At 44.5% G+C, this 27,133-nt stretch overlaps 1 protein-coding gene across 1 annotated transcript in view; it reads left to right on the forward strand.

The window, feature by feature from the left end:
• LOC139766738 (uncharacterized) overlaps nt 1–27,133 on the forward strand; it is a 1,106,342-nt gene that overhangs the window by 216,782 nt on the left and 862,427 nt on the right. Inside the window, 3 exon segments of the mRNA XM_071695663.1 lie at nt 16,361–17,073; nt 17,075–17,633; nt 21,509–21,626. Coding sequence (XP_071551764.1) covers nt 16,538–17,073; nt 17,075–17,633; nt 21,509–21,626 — 1,213 coding nt within the window. The 5' untranslated portion in view covers nt 16,361–16,537.

Consider the following 27,133-nt stretch of genomic DNA (forward strand, 5'->3'; position numbering starts at 1 on the left):
TACCTGAGTTTTACGCCTCCTGACCACCAGAGGCCAATGTTATCTCGTCTTGAAGGTCCCTAAAATCCAGCCTACCGTTCTTATTTGAAAGAGATAACTGTTGATCTGTTGTGGTCACTAAACGTTGGGTCATTAAAGGTTATTGTTGTCTGAGGTCCTCACATCGCTGCTCCATGAGTATCACAGCCACATTGCGAGAGCAACATTGGCCAAATCGATATATTAACACAGTTTCCAAAAAGCAATATCTAGTTAGAGAAGATTTAAGAGTCTCAAACCAGCAAGTAATTAAGCTATCTAGAAGCTTCTTTAGAGTTAGCTTCACACTGATCTTGATTGTTCCAGTTTCAGGCAATGAGTTCGAGGCCTCCAAGCATCGCATAGACAGGCGCTGAAACATTACGCAGTAAAGTCGAGCATCGACCAACCATTGTCGGACAGACTGTACTGATCTTTACGTTCACGGGTGAGTCACTGCACCTTTGGTTGTGAAACTGTTGAGTCTTTCCCCGAGCCGAACGCATGTCTTAACTACACTCGCACCGAAATTCGTTATTACGAAGGAATTTCCAGAACCATTTTCCCGTTTCCAAATCTTCGTGACCCGGGTACGGCAATAGCTTACTGTAGTTACTCTATTACACACGTCACAGCTGAGGCATGTCGGTCAAATTGTTTCTCAGCAGCGAAGTGTTTAATGTGTAACAATTTTACCTCTATAAGGTAAACAATGTTTAGGATATATCGAGTAAACTGAGTATGAAGGAAGGAGTGGGGAAATTACCACCCCCTTGTGATGGGGGAAATCCCTCTCGTTCGCCAGTGCAAGTGGTCCACAGCGACAACGCACGCTGGACGGGAGAACTGAGTATAGAATCGGAAAAAATGTCCACAACGAAATATCTGTAACTATATCGTCTTCCTATGAATACAGATATCACCCTACAGCAGATTCCTTGAGATCTTGTTACTCGGGGAGTCACAGATGGAAATATAGGATAGATAGCAAAATAGAATGCGAGAACCTCGTCTTCATGTTGTTTTCAATCGTAGCTCTTCCCATGTCTGGTGTTCTGGTTGTGAGTACTCTTCGCTTTAGCTGGGTAGCAGATGGCGTGCATCCAGTGACCAGGGAGGTTATACCATAGCGGTACAACCCACTTGGATATCAGGAGGGCTGGTGATGGATGTGTTGATAAGCCAGCATTTCACTGGATGGCAAGGTGTCATTCCTTTGGCCCAGGCAACTACCGCAACTTTCTGCTCAGCCCACAAATGCGCTGCTGGCTTCCAGTCCACAAACATACAATCTCTCTTTCTCACACCTGACATTACGTCGCGTAACACAAACTACGAGCAGTTCTCTACATCTCCGTGGAAAGCGCTACGCACTAGCCCTGCCTTTGGGCAAAATCTTACTATAGGTGCTCGTAGATATACAACTGTTCATCCTCCGCTTCGGGGTTGGTCAATAAATTGGTACTTGATTTAGGTTGAGGAATATGTTCATATGTACGAGATGGCCATGTGGACGACGTAGTTTGCTTTTGGCCTTATAATCTACCCATTGGGGACTTTCTGCATACGTTAAACTCGTTAGCTCCCTCCATAAAGTTTACTCATGAAGTCGAAATGAATAAGTTACCATTTTTGGATGTAAACTAAGGTTTACCGAAAACCTGCAAATATACTGTCTTATGTCCACTATTATTCAGATCATCATACTAATGTAAAAAGATCAGTTTTCATATATGTGTACCTGAGAACATATAGGATTTCAGATGATAAACTGAAAATGATTCAGTACATTGGACAGAAGCTAAGATATCCAATCCATATACTTGCCAGTGTCAGAATACAGCAAGGAAATAGCTCATCAAATAATACAGGTGTTATTTATAAAGTCCCATGTAAGGACTGTAACGAGTTTCATATTGGACAATCGGGGTAAGATTTGGAGACTAGGATCTCACAACACGAGTATAGTGTTAGGATTGACCAACAGAGCAACGGCTTATTTCAACATATAGCTGCCTTTGAGTAAATATAATTGAATCATGTTTGATCTCTGGTACATTTGATCATAATGTAGATAAGTCCTTTGGCCCTTTTAAATGTGACAAACTTTTTCTTTTCTTTTCTTTTAAACTATTCGCCATTTCCCGCGTTAGCGAGGTAACGTTAAGAACAGAGGACTGGGCCTTTTTTGGATTATCCTCACCTAGCCCCCTCTGTTCCTTCTTTTGGAAAATTAAAAAAAACGAGAGGGGAGGATTTCCAGCCCCCCGCTCCCTCCCCTTTTAGTCGCCTTCTACGACACGCAGGGAATACGTGGGAAGTATTCTTAATCCCCTATCCCCAGGGATAATATATATATATATATATATATATATATATATATATATATATATATATATATATATATATATATATATACTATGGGCGTAGATATGTAAGGGGCCGCTGTTAGCTGAAATAATTATGACGAAGTGTCTACCACAATGACCGTGTCCACACACCATGTAAGGAGAGGAAAGTCATGCGTCAGGTCACATGATTAGTGCCTAACTGCTCTTCACGGGGATTAATGAAGCCCCGCCTCACTGCTACCTCTTTTCCTACAAGGACCTCAACCCTTGTATCTCCCCCACTCTGTCTGACGATGTAATAAACAAAAGTACTCACCGTCTTTTCTCCCACTTTATCTGGATCAATATTGTGTTACAGTCTTCCATCACTTTACTTGTGCGTTCTCTTCCTGTAAGAGGTTTAACCATCCATCTATTCTCTATTCTGTGACTTAGATATTCATTTAAACATTTCCTTCAACTAAAAAATCCGCAATAAAGGATCGAACTGTTGCACGGCTATCACGATGTGTGTGCCATGAATTCACGTGGGGTTAAGGCATGCCTGAAAATGGCACTGTGTGACAGAAATTGTATTTGGCAAACAATTCTAACTGGCTTTCACCATTTTCATTTCTCTCATATATCCCCAGTTGCCTACAGTGACACATTTTCTTATTATTCTCCATTTTCTCCTCATTCCTGTTCGTATTGCTCATCAGCGAAATATTTCACCCTACCTACAAAGATTACATGCATCTATTACTCTCTCTCTCTCTCTCTCTCTCTCTCTCTCTCTCTCTCTCTCTCTCTCTCTCTCTCTCTCTCATTTGTTTGTCTCTCTTACTAAGCACCAGCCATTGTAAACCTCCGCTTTCACTTCGGTCTACAGTTATCTCCATCTGCCTAGTATCACTCTTCATACACTGTTTTTACGATCTACTTCGTCTTCGAATTATACCTGTTGCTCTAACATCGTGCTGGCATCAGCAACAGAGCCTCGCGGGATGTTATGTGAACCAAGATGAACACTTTTGCTCACACCATCTCATTATGCAGCCGCTCTCTACGTTTTTGCTGTTAGGTGTTCGTAATGCGTGAGGAGACAGACCACTGCCAAGTGTACACTGGCGTTTTAACTCGACGGTTATGTGAACTCAACTGGGCGAGGTAGAGCTTTCGCTAAAGTGGCTTAGTAAAATGAGGCAAAGGAAATAGAGAAAGGAGTGTGAAGCGCTACATAGCTGGCTGAACAGCAACTGTGGTAGAGTGTTTTCTTCCGCATATCGCAACCTTTTGATATTAAAGGTAACATTTTACCGTTTTCCACGCCAACTTGGAATTATTTCCCAGTGGAAGTTATCACTTTCAGCCCATGTAGCTGCCGTTGTCATCGACAGTGTATTCTTCAGTGGCTAGCACACCATTCTGAAGACAGCGTCCTGCTCCGTGTGTCCCTAGGACAGTGGGCCATCAACACCTCTCTGGAGAAGAAGGCAAATGAACCTCATGCAGAAGTCTGTCATCACCTCTCGGTTATATCGACACCTTAGCTCATAGGGTTTTTCATTATTCATTGATTAATCTGATGTCTGAAATGCTTTCCATTCTTTATGAGGAGCAAAGTGAATACTACACACACACACACACACACACACACACACACACACACACACACATTCTTGAGAAGGCCTCAAACCTCTTTTTAAACACGTTCCAGTGGGAACAAACAGCACATGCGATCAACGAAGGTGGAACTGGCATCCTGTACAGCCACCCAGGTCGCCCTATTAGCCTATCTTCGGTGTTACTTCTTTTGAGATGATGGCTGAAGCTCTCCAAGATTACATTTTCATCAAGAGCACACAAGCAAGCAACTTCCTGAATTCGCTCGCTGACGATATTACCTCCCAGGATGGTCAAACAGGACATCGAGGAAAGACACTAAGTCAATGTCATTAAAGAAGTACCGTCTGCAGTGATTGAGCGAACCGTGTTACACACAAAGGGAGCCTGTCTCATACCAGCTGGTGCTTCTCATGGTGTGAGTACATGATGTCGCATGCCATCTCTCCTCTCGTGGCTTGGCTTAGCCTATACAGGTTATCCGTACTGGTATAGCCCATCGCCTCGCCGTTAGCACTAGCCACATAATTCCGTGGGTCGTGGGCGTGACCAAAGGACACAGTTAACACCCTCTCGCAGGATCACGACGCTGTGGAGCTGGAAGTGGCAAATCAGCGCCTTCCCTGTCTGATAAGATTGTTGCCGAGCTTGGTAAGTGATATGAGGTCCTTTTTTCCCCCTTCGATACCATAGTCTCTGCGTTGACTGATGAACACATATATGAAAAACCAAGGTCCCTCTGCTCAGTGACTGGCTGTTCTAAGACTTTTCCTTTATCGTCAGCATCTTCCAGGATCGCAAAACTCCCAGTAATATTGGTCACAGTGAAATGACACGTTTATAGCACCATAGCAGTGTGCCACCATCCTTCCATACGTGCATGGGGGTAACGCTCAGAACGCTTTCCCGATCTGTCGGGTTTGAGTAGACTTGAGTTCTCTTACTCATGGAGTGTGAGCTGCTGCTGCGACGCTTCTTGTGAAGAGATCTCTGTGACGAGCAAAACCCACCGTCACCGCTGCAGCTCGAGGTGATGGCCCTCAGTTCTGGTTAGTTATTTCTGCGCTGGAGATACACTCAGAAGTTATAGGAGTGAGTGAAAAGACGAGGTTGTCTGCTGGAGGACAGCTGTTGCATCCTGAGTTCGTAGCCTTATCTTTGTTAGAGATAGGATAGTAGTTCTGTAACATCTTGAGTGTATCTGTACTCATTAATGAGCAGCTGTGTTGTATATATCGCTACCTCGGGTTTCCAAATCTTTAATCTCCGACATGGAAAGGAAGGTTTGGTACCGACTGTATACGCACTTGCGTACAAGACACTACTTTGTCATGTGATAGTTTTCTGCCCAACTTAACGACCATTCAGCAACGTGTAGCCATTAAATCCAGAAAATTGCTTGAATAGAACAACAATCAAGAGCATCGAAGTTACGAATTCGGTTCATGTATTGTATACAACATTTCGATAGCAGTTATGTGCGTGCGTTTAACTCTTCATTAACTCCCAAGAAATATGAGTGAATTTCGTTCAACTTAAACCCAAAAATGAAATGAAATATAGAACTTCAAAGAAAAATGGAGTAACAATTATAGAACAATAACTCGTAATTAATCAATTTACTCCCACAGGCTGAATGATCGTTCACTGATATAATCCAATTAATCTGACAAAGATGAATTTATTGAATAACAGGGAGCAGAGCATTCTCTTCACCCCCACCCGATCCCACAGCAATTTCAACATGTACCTGTTTATAAAATGTGTTTGACTGTTAATTAACGGACATGTTTGGTGCGAGGGTCTTCGTGAAAACTGGATTTGTGGAACAGGGGACGCAATTTGCTCCTGGAAAGATACCGCGGGGTTATATATATCACGTGACAGTGTGGGAGGAGGGTAGGCTGGGCTGGGCCAGGCAGTGGCCAGCGCAGGCGAACCCCCCGGCTGGTGCTGACCTCATATGGCCAGGCTGAACAAAGACGAAGTAAGGAAAGTAAATAAGATGATGGTCCGAAGAGAAGAGGAAGATTTGGAGATGGTCCGAGGAGAAGAGGAAGATTTGGAGATGGTCCGAGAAGAGGAAGATTTGGAGATGGTCCGAGGAGAAGAGGAAGATTAGGAGATGGTCCGAGAAGAAGTGGAAGATTTGGAGATGGTCCGAGGAGAAGAGGAAGATTTGGAGATGGTCCGAGGAGAAGAGGAAGATTTGGAGATGGTCCGAGGAGAAGAGGAAGATTTGGAGATGGCCCGAGAAGAGGAAGCTTTGGAGATGGTCCGAGAAGAAGTGGAAGATTAGATGGTCCGAGGATAAGAGGAAGATTAGGAGATGATCCGAGAGTAAGAGGAATATTAAGATGATTAAGGGAGAATAGAAAAATGTGGGATAGGATATTATTGAAAGAAAGACAGAAAACAAACCAAAGGGGAATGAATAACTTTAGCGTGATATATATATATATATATATAATACAAATGAACGACACTTAAAATAGACTCGCGAGAGTTGTTTTATCTCGAGCATTATAACATGGACGCCGAGAATGGCTTCCACTATTTTCAGTCTCCCACGAGTAACACCTTTAATCCACTCCATCCTCAGAGAGGATCGAGCGCACCACACAAACTAACTACTGTTGTGTGCAGCCAGCGATACGAGAGCCTTCGTAATGGACTTAAGAATTTTATTGGTTCTCCAGGAATTCCATTACATGTGAACAGAAAACGAGGGATTGGAAGAGCCAAGCGCTGTTTTAAAACTGCACATTTGTTCTGAACTTTGTGAGTGTGGTTACCTGTGAGTACTACCGGTGTGCTACGTGGGGAAAGAGTTGTAACCTCGTCGTTTTCCTGTCGCTTGACCATATATGTGCTTGTGTACACACACACACACACACACACACACACACACATACCAGAATGAACCACCCTACTCATTTATCGACGAACCTCGATGGGAAGATGAACACCTATGAAGGGCGTGGGAGCTTGCCACGTCTTGGATTCGTGCTAACTCATAGTCAGTAACGCTAACCACCACACCACATGTGTGTGTGTGTGTGTGTGTGTGTGTGTGTGTGTGTGTGTGTGTGTGTAAGAATTTTCTTACATGTGAGTGCGCGAGTGTCTTTTCAGAGGTGTTTGCGTGCATGTTGTGGGTGTACGTTAGTGTGTGCACTTGCTGTTGTACGAGAGCATTATGTTCACTCGCGCATAATGGTGGGTGATGAAGCGGTATCGTTCGTGTACATGTGCTTGGTGCTGGACTCGTCATTTGAGATGCGACTCATCAGCAGATCACTACGCTTGTGTACCTGATGATAAGCTAATGTCCTCATCAAACAAGACGAGACGACCTTTGAACACGACGATAAAACTCTCGACCATGTTGGCATGTCCATTGACTTGACCATGAAGTTACGAGAGGCTCAGACTGAGCCACTCTCCACTCGTGGTAATTTACGATTGGAGGTACAATGCTCACTCCAGTCACTGACGCATGCTTAACTTCGCCTCACAATGGACCGAGCTGATGGTGCTCCCCTGCGCTTCTTTACCACACAAGACTGAACGTTTCGTCTCGTCCTTCAGCATATAGAACGAACTGGGATTCGTAGCTTCTCGATCACAAACTTGTGGTCTTTTGACAACCCTGGTCATGGAGGGTGATGATGCCGGCAGCTCATACGGCAGTTTGGCAATAAACTGTTGACACAACCCCCGTCACAGAGACCCCCTCCACCATCCAGACGCCCCTCCTCCACAGACCGTCGTTCTTCACCACAATCGACTTGTTGCGATCAGAGCTCGTACAGACATATAAGAACAGTTCTATACCTAACACTGCAGAAATAATCTGTGAAGATGTGCATAGCTGTGCAAGTGAACAGCTCAGTTTTCTGTTAGGCTGTGTGTTATGTCAGCAACGGTATTACTACATTTATCACTTAATGTTCAGTGAAGTTCATATTGTGTAAACTGTAATGTTTACTAATGTTCAGTGAAGTTCATATTGTGTAAACTGTAATGTTTACTCTGTAAACGCCCTTGCATATCTGCCACCCTCTCTATCTAGATGTACCTCATCCATGTACTTATCCAAAGTGTGGAAGTATCCAGCTGAGTCTAATCGTAAGCTTATGAATTAGTACGTTAGTAACTATTATGACCTCCCAGTTCTGTGATATGTGTCGTACCTCAACTGTGTATTTTCAGCCAAGTGGCTGCTTGAGTCCAGTAAACCGTCATGTGTTTATTCAAACAATCTTTTTATTTACATATATTTTTACACACGAACATCCTTGGTTGCCAAGAGAAATCCATCTTCATGTTATGTGAAAAGATATATCAAATATAGAATATGAGAACAGGACCATAAATGGTCAGTTCTTGTCGTCGAACTCGTGTTATACTAAAGATTATTACGTCAACGAAGACTCGTTCTTACGTCAGTCATCATAATAGTGATGGTTATCATTCTACTTACACTGTTGAAGAGCTTCGGTATCATCACTTGCATCTCGTCTCTCGGCTGGTGCAACAGCTGGTGTGGACTTTTCCTCATAGATCCCCGGGAAGCCACATTTAGAATGCCTCCATGAGGGGGATCATCTCACAGGTAACTCATTACATTAAGTACTTACCAAAGGAATCGACCGTAGACTGAATTCTCTACACCAACGCTGTCACCATCGTTTTCTATCGAGGTGGATGAAAGTGATGGGTATTGAGCAAAATATTCCAATACTCATACAAAAGGGGTTAGGCTAACCTTGATGTAGAAAACGGCAAACTCCCACAACTTTGGGAATGGGTTTTCGCAACTCCAATTAGCAGTTTTAATGAAAGCCTCTCCTCCACTCGTTCTCCAACCTAAGTCCAGCTGAGGGAGAGGGTGTTAGGGAGGTGGGGGAAGAGAGAGAAAGAGATAGAGAGGACTGCAAGAAGACGGACGAAGGATGTGAATGACTGGAGAGAGGGAGACAGAGGAGCGGACGATGAGACAAGAGGAAAATTAAGAAAGAGAGAAAGAGAAGGAGGTGATTATAGGGAACGGGTGAAGTGGGGAGGGGATGAGGGGAGAGAAGTGGGAGGAGGAGGAGGAGGAGGTGGAAGAGAAATAACAGCAGGGAAGAAAGAAGCGGGGAAAGGGGGCTACAGAAACAAGGGAAAGTAAAAGAAAGCGGATATTAGATAGAAAGACGGATGGCAGGGAAAGGGGGAGAGAGAGGGAGAGGCGTGGGAAGGTCAAGAGAGCATAGAAGTGAAGAGCTAAAGGGAAATGGGTAAAGCGACGGTACAGACGAAGCATAATAGACCACTCACACTCCCTCCTCCAGGAAATGCTCGAGTGACCCACAGTCAGATGGTCCTCACCCCATGACATATATATGATAATTCGGTAACGTCCAGGAGTCTCTTGGAGCACCATGTAATTATTATTCACAATTATGGTCATTCATTTGAAGAACATTAAAAGAAAGAAAAATGTATCGCTCGCAAAAGTATTTTTTTTTATTTTTTATTATACTTTGTCGCTGTCTCCCGCGTTTGCGAGGTAGCGCAAGGAAACAGACGAAAGAAATGGCCCAACCCCCCCCCCCCCCCCCATACACATGTATATACATACGTCCACACACGCAAATATACATACCTACACAGCTTTCCATGGTTTACCCCAGACGCTTCACATGCCCTGCTTCAATCCACTGACAGCACGTCAACCCCGGTATACCACATCGCTCCAATTCACTCTATTCCTTGCCCTCCTTTCACCCTCCTGCATGTTCAGGCCCCGATCACACAAAATCTTTTTCACTCCATCTTTCCACCTCCAATTTGGTCTCCCTCTTCTCCTTGTTCCCTCCACCTCCGACACATATATCCTCTTGGTCAATCTTTCCTCACTCATCCTCTCCATGTGCCCAAACCACTTCAAAACACCCTCTTCTGCTCTCTCAACCACGCTCTTTTTATTTCCACACATCTCTCTTACCCTTACGTTACTCACTCGATCAAACCACCTCACACCACACATTGTCCTCAAACATCTCATTTCTAGCACATCCATCCTCCTGCGCACAACTCTATCCATAGCCCACGCCTCGCAACCATACAACATTGTTGGAACCACTATTCCTTCAAACATACCCATTTTTGCTTTCCGAGATAATGTTCTCGACTTCCACACATTCTTCAAGGCCCCCAGGATTTTCGCCCCCTCCCCCACCGTATGATCCACTTCCGCTTCCATGGTTCCATCCGCTGCCAGATCCACTCCCAGATATCTAAAACACTTCACTTCCTCCAGTTTTTCTCCATTCAAACTCACCTCCCAAAAGTGTATCTAGAAATTCTCTTCCTTTTGGCCCACTGAATATTTGAGAATTGGGTCTCTACTAACTGAGTGATTAAGGAGCTTCACTTGCACCTTCAGCAAGACGGTACGACTCATCAGCAAGACGGTACGACCCTTCAGCATGACGGTACGACCCTTCAGCATGACGGTACGACCCTTCAGCCTGATATCCTGGCTTCTGACCTCACCATTAATGGCAAGGTGAGAGGTCACGCCATCAAAGCCAAGGGTCTTTCTGTCGTGTTTGAGCGGATGATCGCCAATGAACTTAATTAGACCGTCCCACTCACGGCCTCAATCATTACCAAGAAACATTCAGAACTGACGCGATCGATCCTGAATACGTTTCAGGTGCCAAATTCCAGTTTCAGATGCAAGTATTTTCCAGATTAATTTCAGTGGTTCGAAGTAATGCCGTAATGTAATCTTTTTCCTATATGATAACATATAATTACACTTTAAACTCGATACGTATTAACACTTAACCTTAAAAATCCTCATAATTTCCATTCATTTACTCAACTCGTACTGTTTTTTTTTTTTTTACAGCGCGTTGTGATCAGTGCAAATAACTAAGAACCAATCTTCACTGTGTAACTCAAAGTAATATCTTTTTATTTTCTTATGATGCTTCTGTATTCACAGAAAATGAAGATCGCCACTCGGAATTAGGTCACCCATTGCGGCGCTAAGACCTCGTTTTCAACAGGATTTATTCGTCCTCAGATCCAAGAGGGAAGGAGGGAAAAGGACCTCACGCTCCTCGAGGCATTACCTTCCTCCTCCTCCTCCTCCTCGATGCTGCATGTTCTCCAGTATGTCCAGGTCCCTCTCCAGGCACACTCGCCCTCAGTCCTGGCTGGTGTAGTCGGTGTGAACCCCAGGGAGGATCGACTCGTAGACCCGAGTCATTCAAAAGGGTGAGGGAGTAGAGAGGGGTCGTGTCTGGGTTGGTGGGTGATTGATGGACTTGGTGGTTAGGGAGGGATCATGGGGTTGAGCAAAGATGGTATTACACAACGTAGCAGATATGTTACGATTCCATCACCCGTGGAGTCGATTACAATTACGATTCCAAAGGTTTCTAATTGATTACGATTACAAATTACATTACCGGAGGAAAACAGGACCAAGCAGGTGTTTCATTGGCTGATATGTGACTATGAATCTTAGGTGTAATAAGAAGTAAAAGTTAGTGTCTTCAAAGTAATGCCAAAACCACAAGGCTATGGCTCGATTCAATGTAACGATGTAAAAAAAAACTCTATATTTTCCCACCTGCAGTATCTGGTTGGCCAGCTTCCGGGCCCAACAGAACGTAATCAGTTCCCATTACTCACATTCACATTACTCCTCCACCTCTCTCTCTCTCTCTCTCTCTCTCTCTCTCTCTCTCTCTCTCTCTCTCTCTCTCTCTCTCTCTCTCTCTCTCTCTCTATGTTCGTCCATGTTTTTCTCCACATTTGGAAACTTTAAAAATACTGCTACCTATTCGAAGGGTGATTAATGATATTATCATCCCGCACTAATTTCATCACGAACTAACAAACGAAGAGTCCAGCAATATACGAACAGTGGAATACTGTCAGACCTGCTGTTTAGATGGGACATATTGGTCAACAAATGGCGCTATATACTATAAGGGTTAGTAGGGACGTAAGACCCTTAAGATTCACATATATACAGTGTATATGACTGATCTAAATATTTTTGTTCGTTTTCTTCAACAAGAGCTATTCATTCCTGCTTGTATATTTGATCATTTGGAGAAAGAGTTGATAGCGTGATTAACATAACTAAAGAACAGACATGTTAAGCTAATAATATATTAGAAACAGTGTTCCTTTTATTGAATGCAATGATACATTGAAATTATTACTATAATCACGAGAGCTTGTGCATTATAGTCGGAAGAATTGCACATCATTAGCATAGGAATGTTTTTTGTACGTGTATCAATTATCATCATGCAACGCACATGTGTCCGGGAATCATTAAAGAGGATATCGGTGATAAAACATGACGACCTCTCTAATACTGAACTCCCAGCGTTCGATATAGGTTCCATTTTCTGTGTCAGGATAAGAAAATATGCCACAGTCAGTGTCTTTGCATTCCACGCACGCAAGAGTATGGACTGGTCCAGACTTCCTGCATCCCCATCGCCGCGTTTCACATCCATATTTGCAGTGGCAATTAATGGTCTGAAGGAGGTTTGAGGGGACTGGCTGTAAGCCAGTAGAGCCAGGAATCATTTCCCCCAAATTTAGTGTTGTCGCACTGCCTTGCAGCCGGGCACCTGAGCGTGGTAGTTCGCTGCTGGAGGTACTGACTGGAGGATATTGCCATCTTCAGGGTAGCGGGCAGGTACGAAGTGTTGGCACACACCTCTGCCTCAGGTGACTGCTGAAGCTGCTTTAACACAGTGTCAGGTCGGACGTACAGCTTCAAACGAGTACTGTGTCTCTGATGGTATAATGAGGTCAGTGTTATCACCGACCCCGCCACTTGTGTTACGATGATTTCCCAATCAGACAGCAGAGTGGACAATCGAGGCATCTGTTTCTGTTATTGGCATACAGTACCTCGCAACCCTCTTGTTCCAGCTTACGATAAGCATATTGATGACCTGGTTGTTGGTTCTTTTGTGAAGACCTTGTTTCTCTTTATCGTGGCACACCATGTTATGGGAGAAATGCTCCGCGGGACCAGTCTGCATCACTTCTATATCGTCTTGCCTGAGTTCCGTCCTTAGTTTTAGGGCCTAGTGTCATGTCTATCACAGTGCGATGGTAGCAAGGCCAGTCATGCTTATCCCTCACATGTCGAGTGGGATGGATCAGTATTCCTTCCCCTATGTCCTCAGTCTTCCAAGGGAGGGTAGTGCAGAATGTGGAGGTTGGGGAGAGTGATGGGCCGTGCGACGTTCGGGGGATGAGTGAGCCGTGCCGGAGGTGGGGGGATGTGTATGGGAGCGAGTGCCGTGCAGGGGATTTAGGTTGCATAATGAAGCGAGTGTTTGTGTGGATCATGTCCGGCCACAAAAGCGTCCAAAATGATGCAGTTCCCAACAGTAACAGACAACTGGGTCCTTTTGATGGTTATTGTGATACTAGAGGGTATCAGGCTTATTATTTGACGAGTAAGGGAAGTGAACTGGTGTCATGGAGAGAGAGATACTTTAAACTATCACAGCGGATAGGCAAATTATGTCAGAGGAGGAGTTAAAGTATTTCTCACGTCTGCCGTAAACGTATCTATGGTGCGTGTGTTTTTGATTTTTTTCTCCGCTACTTTTATTGATATTGTAAGTTGCTAGTAAGTTAACAATCTGTGTTGTGCATTTGTCTATCTTGTTTATTTTGTGTATATTTACCATGCGTAGGAGATCGTCGAGGTAATGGCTAGCGGGCACGAGTCTTTAGGCAGTTCCCTCGTTGATAACCACCCAACCCCGGGTCGAACCGCGAAATTCTTTTCGAAATATCTCGAACTGAAGTTCGGGTTCCTGGTCAACTTAATGTTCGAACTTCGGCAAGACTGCTAATAGTTTTAGCCGGGGATCTGGTGGAGGGAGGTTGTCGTCACCAGAACGGTTGTTGTGGTGCGATGAGTGTACAGGCAGCACAGCTTGACCAGCACCTCCTCACCTTCCCCGTCAGCTGTGTGTTGTCATAACCCATGTCTGCTCTGTTCTGCCCTCCACATTCTACTATTGTAAGTTCAGTGTTGTTATTTCCAGTGCACCGGAATTTCTTAGAGGTTTTCGTGTTGATGGATACGTGTTACACATGCAATACTTGTTTTATATTTTCTATTAATGAATTTGTCATAAAGTAAATGCTTTTCTCTAGCAATTATGTATAGAACTTGTGAAATAGTCTGGTGTTACTGCGTTGCGAACAAGTTCCATTATTAGAACTCTTGTTGAGTCAGCTGTAAGGCTGTACGCCGCCAACTTCAGAGCGGTTGAGTAAGTTTGAGGTAGTAAATGTTGACGGAAGCCTGCTAGCGTCATATGATCCGTCGTGTTGTCACACCTGTTGAACGGAACGCTTGCTTCATTTGGAGTAAAACGTTTACTGACGATTTTGTATCTGTTACCACGAGTTAAATCTGACTGGAAAGAAAGCTTAACTGCTTCGATTGAAGCCGTCAAGGCTTTGAGCGATTCTGAATACGTGAATGAAATCATCTCCACCTTTTTTTTCATTTTTCGAAGTTGAACAAGTACAGGTCATGTAGCAGGTTCTCGTAGACTTTTTCGTATAAGTCCTCTATCAAACTGTTTCCATTTCTCATTTAGGATGCCCATAGCTCAAATGAAGTTCGAGGTGGAGACCCACCAATGTGAACATAAGGTTCTAGGTAGGGACTAGCCGATTCGTTCAGGCGACAGCTTTTAATTGTTCACAGTTTGTTTGGAACGTCTGACCCCGCTATATTGGTTATTAGTTATATGGTTGTTTGCCTCAATTAGTAGTTTAGCCCGGCATGGGAATAATGACTACTTACATTTTGTATTTGCCAATGAACTGTAGAGTGAACATTACTTTCTTCGAAGTTATTCCGAAGGCTCGACCTGTAAGGCTAAGACTTATCTTCGCCTTTATCACCGCTACGGCGCGCTGCTCACTTGGCCAGGAGGTCATGAGAAAGTACACCAGGGTAATTTTTCCTCGTTCACGTCTTGTTGTTTAGCAGAATTTATGCAGTAGCTTGGCTTTTCGTGTTGAGCAACGATCTGTAAAACTCCGCGTTTATCAGTGTCAAAACTGATTTACCAGACCGTCAGACTGAATGTTCTAATCAAGGCATTAACGCCACACACACACACACACACACACACACACACACATATATATATATATATATATATATATATATATATATATATATATATATATATGATAAACAAGTGCTTTGTAGTGTCTGTTATATTGTAAGAATGATATAGCATCGAAAACTAGTACAGAAGGTCAGGGTACAGATCAGGTGCAAAGGTCCTTCGCATCTCCACATACACTGACCGGTATATGGATAAAGTTTAGGCTGTAGTGCCTGGTGGAAACAAATGCCTGGGGATGCCACTACAAGCATGAATTTGCCCCATATATTGCTTCGAGGCAGCGGTGACCGATCCTGGAATTGATACTTGTATACACTTCTGCCACAAGAAAAATAGGAGAATTACCATGACGTATACGCCCCATCCGCAGCGAATGGGCAAACATTGAGATCCACTAAAGGATTTGCAGTTGTTTTGAATGGTTGACATGAAGCTTATTGGGTGAAAATTCCTTTGGGGGGAGGGGTCATCCTTTTTGAATATCTGTATTACACCAGCTCTCATCCTGTACAGCTGTCCTTGTAGTAAGTACTACACTAGCAATGAATATCTTATTTTTTACCTTCTTTTGATCTTGGATAAAACTTATCAGAAGTTGACGTTTTATTTACTTTCATTCCGTGAAATGCAGATTAGTATATCGTGATCTGATGTGTCATAATGGTTCAGAATGTTCTCCTCCACCACCAGCGGGACCAGGGTCTGGAACATTAGACGTAGTCTCTGGGGGAAGTACGGATGATTAAGTCATTTAAGATTTTTCCCACGGTCTCTGTCTTGTGATGAGCCACTGTTTCTGTAATCAGTGAATCGATTCACAAATCTTGCTTCAACCATGACTTCAGATTTCCTTAGGACATATAATTTCACTTTTGTATTCTGCTTTACTTTGACATTTACTCTGATAGGTAAGTCTTTTTAAGTTTGTATACAATTTCATGCAATTTATCATCCTTAGTCAAAAGGCACAACGAGCGTTTCTTGACAACAGGCAGTTCATATCTGTTCCACCATTTTGGTATTTCTTGTTTACGTGTTTGTGATAGTTTATTTGTTCATTAAGGTAAGAGCTTTACACTCGTAGGATTCCGTTTGTTGTACGTTTTGTACTCTATAACACATGTATGTAGTGTCACTTCTCATGTATCACAACTCAGAACTTATGTTTTCTTCTTGCAGGTCGTGGGAGCTGATGAGGCGGTGTTGTTGTTGACGTGGTTACGGTGGGCGGCGTATGAGCGAGGATACGCGAGCGTGGGTTGACGGTGAGGCCCCGCGGGCGTGGTCGGGAGGTGACCCCCCCCGCCAGGCAGCCATGGGGCGGGGGGGCGTGGCGGGGGGCAGGTAGTGACCAGCATGACGCACCTCCAGGACCACGACAACGATGACATCGAGCGGGAGCTGTACCAACTTGGCCTCACCGACGTCCCACCTCCCCCGCCGCCGGCCCTGCGGGGGGCCCTCCCCTCCGTGTGGCCGCCTGCGTCCTCCGCCCGCAGCCGCTCCGCCCCCTCCATTCAGGAGGACTCCCTCGTGGACCCCCCCGTCCCAGTCCACCCTAGGCCTGTACCCGGACACAACCCTAGGCCGCCGCCTCTAACACAGCATAACCCCTTCACGGCCTTCACCAGTGTCGCTGGCGATGGGGGAGGGAGGCCGCGGCGAGGTCTGTGGGGCGTGGCACCCCAACCGGTCTCCGGCCTGCACCACAGCCTCACCAACTTGTCTGTGGACAACCCTGGCCACAATTTCCCGCCGCCTACGCGCGCCCCCGCCCCTACCTCACTGTATAATGGTGGCCTCACGACCGCCGCCCGTTCGGTGACCACTGAGGATGTCGTGACGGAGGTGTCTCTGGCGGGGTTACCGACGCTTACCACAGCAGGGGGCACCTGTCTGGGATCAGGACCCCGGGGGCGTTCACTACCCTGGGTACGTCATGCCGCAGGACTTCAACAAGCTTCCTCGAGGTCCCCGCGACGCGTCCCCGAGGCCTGATCTAGACGTAGAAGATGAGGAGCGACTGGCGGCTCTCGTCTCCAGCGTGGAGGCTGCGCTGCGCAGGATACACTCGGGTCTGCAGGAGTCCTACATCATGTATGAAAACCCAGATGACGAGCAGGACCCACCGCCCCCCCAGCCTGTAACTGCCTCCCTGCGGGACCCGCCACCCTCTCCCGTGCCTCCCCACGAGCCACCGGGCTCCCCGCCGCCCCCAGCCACTGTACAGAGTCCAATGCCGCCGGGACCACCACCTGGAGGGATAGGAGGCGGCGCCCCTCGCCTCGTGGGACCTGACAACGCCTCTCGCCTGTCCCGACAGCTTGGGTTCATCCCGATCCAGGAGGGAGCCCCACAGCCCCCCCAGCCGCCTCCCCGCCATGCTGACCACCACAAACACCACCACCACCACCATAAACTCAGCAAGAAGGTCAAAAACCATAAATCAAAGGTGAGACCAACACTTAATGTGTCCTTTGCCTTGCAACAGCCTGCTTGTCCTTTGCCCTGCTAGTCTTTCCTACTTGTCCTTTGCCCTGCAACAGCCTGCTTTCCTGCTTGTCCTTTGCCCTGCTGCAGCCTGCTTATGCTATCCATTTGCTTGCTCCCGCTTATCACGGTAAAGCTCTAGGCATATACATTAGATATGGGTCGATGCCCATACGATTAGTGATGGCGACGCGGTTGAACCTGCACTGCGGTGTTTGTCACTTACCCCTCCCTCAATCCAGGCTTTGTATTTTTTTTTTTTCTATTTGCATCACATACACGTAGGAACTCAACATTCAGCACACTGATTCGCACTCACTCCATCTCGTACATCTCGCTTGGCAGCACGTAAACTCTCACTGCGCCTCATACTCAGTTCTAGATTTCCCACATTTATACCGTGACACATCCTTGCTCTACGTGCACCTCTCTAGTGATCCTGAGGCGTGGAGTCGGGGCGGCGACAACGGTCGAGGACGACTGGACGGTTCTCAGGCTGCTGTGATCCACCTCGACCCTGTCCCTGGCTCATCCTCCATTCCTCTCTGATGTAACACTCACTTTGCAAGTCCAGCAGCAGCAGCCTCCCCTCGCTATAGATTCATGCTTAGTATTAGTAACAAATCATATATATCATATAAGCTTTGCCAGGTGTGTGTGTGTGTATGTGGCGGCTAACTTGTTAATGATTGTATTGGCACCGTCCGAAGGGAGCTCTGCAAGAGCTGTCTCTGCAGTGAGGGTGTATGGTTTTGAATGGTATTATCGCGAACGCTTGATGGTGTTCGAGATTTCTCAGTTGGTGGTAATGATTTGACTGTGACGGACTTAATGAACCCGGACGGTCGACGGGTCAAAAGTGGATTAACAATGCAGCCATACGAGACCTTTGTGTACTCATGAATGCAGAAGTAGTTTGACGTAGATAATGTAGGTGAGACTGGAATTGCATAAGTGTGTAGCTACTTTTTTTTGTGGGTAAGAAACAGAATTCCCTCGCTTTATAGAAAACGTCACATATGTATATTCCTGAGAAAATGGGATTTATGAATATTTTTTTTGTGATAACTTTAATATTTTGAGTATTACCGGCTTCATATTATTGTTCTAAAGTGATTTGCTGTTTACAAGCATTAACAAATATAACATACTTTCCTTAAGTAACCTTTACTAGTCACTAGTGAGCTGTACTCTCAAAATTCGTTTTCCGTTTCACAAAGCTCTGTTGTTCTACTCTTACCCAACAAATGTGACTGGCTTATTGCTCAAACATCAACAAATGCTGCAGTCACAAACGCTCATGCTGCATTGCCCAACACCCACACCGTTCTCGCCATCATCCATGCCATATAAGCCAAAACTGCTGCTACTTACACAACCATCCATGCTGCTTTCACAATCATCCATGCTACTTTCACAACCATCCATGCTGCGTTCATAATCGCCCAGGCAGCATTAATCAACACTCATGCTGCATTCACCAGAGTTCATTATGCACCTTTCATCAGCAACAATGCCACATTCACCACTACATTGACCGTCACTTAATACATTTGCCAACGCTCATGACACATTAACACCCACCAATAAGTTTACGTTAACCAATACTCATGCTACATTCTCCAACAATCATAACATATTCTCGACTCTCAAGTTACATTCACCAACACATGCCACATTGGCCAATTCGTGTTGTTCTCGCCAACACAAGTGCTGCATTCATCAACACTCCTGATACATTCACCTACACTCACGTTACGTTCACCACTACTCGTGCTACGTTCATCAATACTGACGCTACATCCACCAACACTGGTGCTACGTTCACCTACACTCGTGTCTATGGTCCAAGAAGCCATACTACAGCCTTACTATGTTCCCTCATGGCATGTACCACACTTTCTTCACTACTCGATCCCCAGACTTCATGCTGAACTCTGACTACACCACATGCATTCCTTACATTGGCAACAATGCACAGTAATCATGCAAAACAGTAATCATGCAACATTTCTAAGGGTGCATGCTGCATTCTTTGCCATGTATGTTGCATTGCAATCTGCTTGTATTGCTTTCCCAACTACGTATGTTTCGTTCCTCATTATGGCTGCTGCTTTCCTCATTCTTCATGGTGAATTTCTGTACATGTTACACTCCACACTACGTACAATGTATTCCTCACTGTACGAGTGGCCTTCCTCACTGTGTATGTTCCATTTCTTACTATACGTGATTCATCGTTATTCATAAAGTATTCGTCGCTGTACATGTTGCTGTCATAACTATGCATCGTGCATTTCTCGCTGTACATCCTACAATTCTTATTCATGCATCTTGTATTTTTCTGTGCATCCAACACCTCTCACTATGCTTCTTCTGTTTCTCACTATGCGTCCTACATTTCTCACGGCATATGCATCCTACATTTCTCACTATGCATCCTGCATAATTGATATTGCATCCCATATTTCTCACTATACATTCTACATATATCACCATGAATCCTATATTTCTTAAATTGCATCCTATAATTCTCGCTGTGTTTCCTCGTACCTCACAACCCATCCCATGATTTTTACTATGCATCCTATATTTCTCATTGTGCATCCTTACATTTCTCGCGGCACATGCATCTTGACCTCACTAAGCATCCTGCATTTCTTATGATGCCTCCTGCAATTTTCCTTTATAAGCATCCTGCACTTCCCTCTGTGCATCTCACGCGACTCACTGTGCATACTGCATATCACACAGCGCTTCATCCCACACCTCTGCTTCCTGCTCAGTCGCTGAGTTTCACCGACCCGACCTCGAACCATCCACCACTCCCAAGTCTCCTCAGACACCTTTAAACGTTGTTAATGGTTCAACATTGCTGGCATACATGATTTTACGATCAACATTTTTGTCGAGATCAGCAGCAGCTGAACTATGTTATGAGACTTTTCAATCTATCTACAAGAGTATTTTGTCCATCACGTGCATTATGTTATTGGTTTTAGAAAAGTTTTTCCAAACTTATCAGAATCTCTATGATTGTTTATGGTTTTGTGTAGTGTTATGTTCTATAGTGTTCAAATGAATACATTTAAGTAAATGTTTGATGTTCATTGTTGGACCATATTGCTCTGGTGCAAAGCTGAAGCCACCTAAAGACATTTAGGTCAAATAATTATAAAAGAGTGGTGAGGGCTATGATATCGAAGCTTTTGAAGGTTTACTGAAGCTGTATAATGGTGAGGACCGCATTGGTGTTGCGGTTAGTTTAGCTGACCGTGACGCATTCACGGGGCCGCCTGGGGTCGAACAGATATGTTCGAATCCTGGTTGCGGCAGTCTGTCCACAAGCAACACAGCTTTTCATCTTCCTTGGGGATTATTCGATAAATTGGGTACCTGCCTTAGACTCGAGGATATATATATATATATATATATATATATATATATATATATATATATATATATATATATATATATATACGAACAAAGTGAATATGAACGCGCACCTTCATAGAACATACAAACCTCCAACAGCCAGGATCGAACCCGGGACCCCTGTGTAACAGGCAATCATAGTTTAGCGGTAGCGCTCCCGCCTGTTACACAGGGATCACGGGTTCGATCCTGGCTGTTGGAGGTTTGTATGATATATATATATATATATATATATATATATATATATATATATATATATATATATATATATATATATCGTTAATGAGATGGTATTAATAAGGGCGTCCAGTTGCCCGTGCCATCTCGGGTAACAATAAAAAGATAATTATCTGTGTGTGTATTGCAGCCTACCCTACATCACGTCCGTCTGTGTACCTGCAGGTGCTACTGTCCGGGTTGATGAGCTGTCCCGGGCCAGGCTTCCGGCTGCTCAACATCCACAGGGACTCCAAATCCGGCCAGGGCTTTGGCTTCTCCATCAAGGGCGGTCGCGAAGCTGGTAAGTACCCTGTCCAGACGGTTCATCGTTACCCTCCCTCACTCCCTACCTCACCTCCGTCTCCTCCCTTGTACCCCCAGAGTGACTGACGGTGCCCCAGGTACGTCCGTCACCATGTCCTTCACCTCCTCTTGCCTCTCCCCGCCAACTGCTGCTCAATAAAGGGAATTGGAGCAGAAAATCACCCTTTCAGTCGTAGGTGTTTGCAGCGGCGTTTCGTTGAAATTTTTTTTTCCTTCGAAATCTTGCTTCCCTCTTTACTCTCTCAGGGTTTGTTTGAAGGCATTGTCTTTGCAGTTCGTCTGTGTATTTTCTGTTGGAACACATGTTTATTTTTTGTAAGTTTTATCATATGACCAGTTTTTTTTTTCCCACACCTGCTGTTCATGTAGTCGTCTGACACCGACAGTGGAGGATTTTTTTTTTCTTATTTCAAACAGTCAAAACATCTATGTCCTTTCGTAGTCATGAACATGCGCGATTTCTGGTCAACAATGACTATTTATGAGAGAGAGAGAGAGAGAGAGAGAGAGAGAGAGAGAGAGAGAGAGAGAGAGAGAGAGAGAGAGTATTGCACTGCCTTTGAGCACACAAAGAAAGAGTTTTCTCAACCCCTCATAAATTAACCCACTCTCTACCATCTCGTGCACTATAGGGAAATCCTCATGATTAAAGTTGATTCATTAGGGAATCTCACAACACAGTCATTTATCACGACGCGATGAAGACCATAGCATTCGTCTGTCATCCCCTTTAAAGACTTATCATGTACATTGTAATGATAGATTTATCCTGTGATCAAGTTGCCATCGTCCATCAGAAATGACAGTAGAGCCCTTATTCCCTGCCCACGCATCCGAGCTACGGGCGATATATATATTCTGAGCACGTCTGATCTAAGAATTATCTCTTAACATCTAAAGAAAATGGGTAAAACTTTTCGCTTGTGATCATATTTTGACGTCGACGATTTGAACGACCCACGGCACTTGACTGGGCTAGACCTTCAACCATCCATCCCACGGAGCAGTTCGTTGAGTAGTAACTCGCAAATGGACAGAAGTACTGTTCCATGGTTCACGTATTGTGGCCATCTGTCGTAGGTGGTGGGTGTTGACCTGTTCCATCTGTTCCACGTCACTTCCCTGTGTCATTGGAATGGATTGTTCGCCCAACTCCTGGACATTTGACGCCCTTTCGGAGTCACTCGTCGGCTAGCCAGGATTCGACCCACGGCGCAGGCAGACAGTCCACAGCTTATTCAGCTGTTTACTTTATCACAGGTTGATAAGACGTATTGAGGTTCTTTCTGAAGACGTGGCTATCACAGACGAGCCTCGGGTGTGCCAGAGAGGGTTGATGACTTTGTCTCCGTCAACCAATGGCTGTTTCATGAGACACACGAGCTGTGACCTCTTTTCAAACTGACACATTGCTTCAGGTATCAGTGAGAATGACACAGATGTAACGAATCGTAGACTGGACAGATACTTCACCAGGTATGCGCAACACCTGGTGAATAACATTCAATGAATGTTACTGTGAAGGATCGTAAACGTCATCGGAGAAGCTCTCAGCTCTGGGGAAGCACTCTACTCTGGGGGAAGCACCCCGTGTTACACTGTCTCCTCTGAGCTCGCATGGCTCGACCATATGAGATGCGACCCTTGGTAGCGGAGTGAAACACTATTCTGCATGTACTGATGCCGCCCCCCTCACTGTCGCTGGTGAGATGCATTGTCTTCCAAATAGCGTCACTAATACAGTTTCGCCTAAGATCCCCACACGACTACAGACGACCCTGGAGTAGATAGTCGTACTGGTTTGACCAGGACGACACGTCGTCGGTGTACGAGTACACAGGACCGCAGATTAATCTTACACCTGCTTATGACGAGTCTATTAGCACGGTTGGTAGGGATTGCCGGAGGATGATTAGCATGGTTGTGTATTACTAGAGCGGGAGATGATGTGACAACCACTTGGTCGGTAATTTCAAGCCCTTCCATATACTCTGGTTAAGAAACGGTAAGGTGTGTGTGTGTGTGTGTGTTCACCTGCTCAGTTCGTGTTCGTTGTGTTTTATGTTTAATCATGTATATTGCTAACTTTATCAGACCATATTGTTGGTTTCAGTGACAGTCGTATGTCTTATATTTTGATCACGTTGATGGGTTGTGGCGACACATTGTTTGCTCAATACTTGTAGACAGAAAACTTTTATGCGTTAAATCTCTTCAGTACTTTGCGTCCGAATTTAGATTTTTTATTGTTTCCTTCGGAACGTTATTACTGTGATGGAGTTTGTATGATACGTAGATGTGACGATAGCCTGGGAAGGATACTAATTAGGCAAACTACCAGTTGAAATGTGACGAGTTTAGCATTCGGGCATCGTAATTAGAAATGCTTTTTCATGGTATATTTCAGCTGTTTCGTGCCTTCAGTCGTAGATTCATTATATACACACACACATTATATATATATATATATATATATATATATATATATATATATATATATATATATATTATCCTTGGGGATAGGGGAGAAAGAATACTTCCACGTAGCTGTTTCGTGCCTTCAGTCATAGATTCATTATATATATATATATATATATATATATATATATATATATATATATATATATATATATATATATATATTATCCCTGGGGATAGGGGAGAAAGAATACTTCCCACGTATTCCCTGCGTGTCGTAGAAGGCGACTAAAAGGGGAGGGAGCGGGGGGCTGGAAATCCTCCCCTCTTGTTTTTTTTTTTTTAATTTTCCAAAAGATGGAACAGAGAAGGGGGCCAGGTGAGGATATTCCCTCAGAGGCCCAGTCCTCTGTTCTTAACGCTACCTTGCTGATGCGGGAAATGGCCAATAGTTTGAAAAGATATATATATATATATATATATATATATATATATATATATATATATATATGATTACCACAATTGTACTATGGAGATTATATCCAAATTAACTTACAGAAAACGGAAAGATAGAAACGCCAAGCTTTCGTCTGTTTCTCCAGACATCATCAGGGTAACTATATGTACATTATCAAGGTTGGGTTATGCAGAGAGGACAGGAGGGGCCTGCAGTATCTGGGGCAAGTGACCTGAGTTTGGCCCTTAGTAGGCGGGAGAGGAGGAGGTTACATTAGGTCACCACCTGACTTGGTGATCGTGTGGTGGGGTCAGGTGGTGACCGAGTGTGACCTTCTCTCCCGCCCATCTAGGGTTAAACTCTGGGTCACTGTAGGTCCCTCCTAGCATCTGTATATATCCCAAACTTGATAATGTACAGCTAAAGTTAGCGTTAGCGAGGTAGCGTTAAGAACAGAGGACGGAGCCTTTGAGGAATATCCTCACTTGGCCCCCTTCTCTGTTTCTTCTTGTGGAAAATTAAAAACGACAGGGGAGGATTTCCAGCCCCCCGCTCCCTCCTCTTTTAGTCGCCCTATACGACACGCAGGGAATATGTGGGAAGTATTCTTTCTCCCCTATCCCCAGGGATATTATATATATATATATATATATATATATATATATATATATATATATATATATATATATATATATATATATATATATATTCCTTCTAATCCACGGGAAAATGAAATACGATAAGGTCCCAAGTGCACTTTTGTGTAATGATCACATTATCAAGGTAGATATAAGAATGAATTATAACGGTTTGTTTCCTGGCGCTTCAGTGTCCTTTTCATATTGTCTAGTGTCCATATTTCACTGTGATGCCCTTTGGTCATGTATCATTAGTGGGTGATGTTATTAGATAGTGTGACTGTTCGTTTATCATACGTAATGTAAACATTAAGACTGAGAGAAACTGAATGAAGCAAGCGTTGCTCTGTCATCATACTACACCCCAGGTTTACTTGCTAACACAGACACGAACTGAGGATTTTCTGATTCCGTTTTTATCTTTTTATCTTTCATATTTTTAAGTCATGTTTTCAAATGGATTATTTTCAGAATGTAAGTGTACTTAGAAGGTATTTTACTCAAAATAGATCGTGAAATGGAGGAAAAACGACCATACCTGGAAGCTACATTCCATCAGCAATGCCGTCAGTGTTGACCATACGTAACGCATCTCCTTTATGACACTTCATCAGTATTGATCATTATCCCTTGTGGTGTTGAGGCAGTGGTGGTCACAGCAGGAGTCTGGCCGTGTCATCTGCGCTCAGGCTATTGATGTATAAACAGATGCAATATACTGTATGTATCGTATTTCTCACCCAATATATGTTTTTCTCACCACACCACATCACCAGATTGTCATGGAATATTCATTCATATATATATATATATATATATATAAGAAAGAGAAATACGCCCTTGTAAACGCAACAACATTTACCCACCCCTCCCCGAACGCGCGTCCCTGGCTGCCTTTAGGACCAAGCACTTAGTTTGCCAGCCTTCGAGCTGTCGGGAAGTGCGTTCGCATGATTAATTTTATGTCGTTCGCTAGATAAGTGTAGTGTGGGTCACCCGGTGTACTGGTATGGAGGGTGATAGTGTACGGAAATGTGTTGATGTAGGGTCATGTTGTATGTGGAGAGTGTTATGTGAAGAGGTGGTTGTGGTGTGGAAGGGGTGTAAGGGGGGACGCGTGTGGAGAGGTAGGTATTAGGTGTCGGGGTGAGTGTAGAAGAGTATATGTAGAAGTTCGCGTGTGTAAGAGAAGGTTTAGAGGAAGTGTACGTATGGAGAGGTTGGGTGTGTTGGTGTGCATGTGGAAGGGTGGATGTGGAGCTGTTCCTGGGTATGGGTGAATGTTAGGTGTGGGAATGAGTGCGAAGGGGTAGTTGTGGAGGTTTGCCTGTGATGGGGTGGCTTTGGATGTGTGTTTGTGTGTGTGTGTGTGTGTGTGTGTGTTGTGGTGTGGTGTGGAGGCAGGGAACATGGTGCCTGCCGCTCCTGCCTGCCAAGCTATTCAGGGACCAGGTCCCTCACACACCTTAATATTTCACACTGTGTACAGGGTAAACTGCATGCACGGAGGGTGGGCGTACGGCTGGAGTGAGTCGGAAGGAGAGGGGAAGTGGGAAGCGGGTGAATAGTGAAGGAGAGAAATGGGGAGAATAAGCAGATGGAGGAGGAGAGGGAAAATATAATGAAGGAAATCATGGTGGAATTGATAGATAAAGGGAAGGAAGAGAAAGGTGGAGCGATTGAGGATGGGAAGTAGAGGCGAAAGTGGAATGATGGCGATGGAGGAGGTAACTAGTGGCAGGAAGGAGGAGGAATTAAGAGCGGAAGGACTGGTGGAGAGACGTGGCAACTGAAGTGTCTTTTTCAGGCAACTTGTTCTCTCCCGGTGTTGCCATGTCTCTCCTCTGTTCTCCCGTATCTCTCAATAAAGATCCATCCTTCTCTCTCTCTCTCTCTCTCTCTCTGCTTTTCATCTTCCCACTCCTGCTCTGTTTGCCTTGGACGCCACTATTTTCCTGCACTGCTCCTCCT

The sequence above is a fragment of the Panulirus ornatus genome, chromosome 4, assembly GCF_036320965.1.
Source record: "Panulirus ornatus isolate Po-2019 chromosome 4, ASM3632096v1, whole genome shotgun sequence".
Taxonomy (NCBI): domain Eukaryota; kingdom Metazoa; phylum Arthropoda; class Malacostraca; order Decapoda; family Palinuridae; genus Panulirus; species Panulirus ornatus.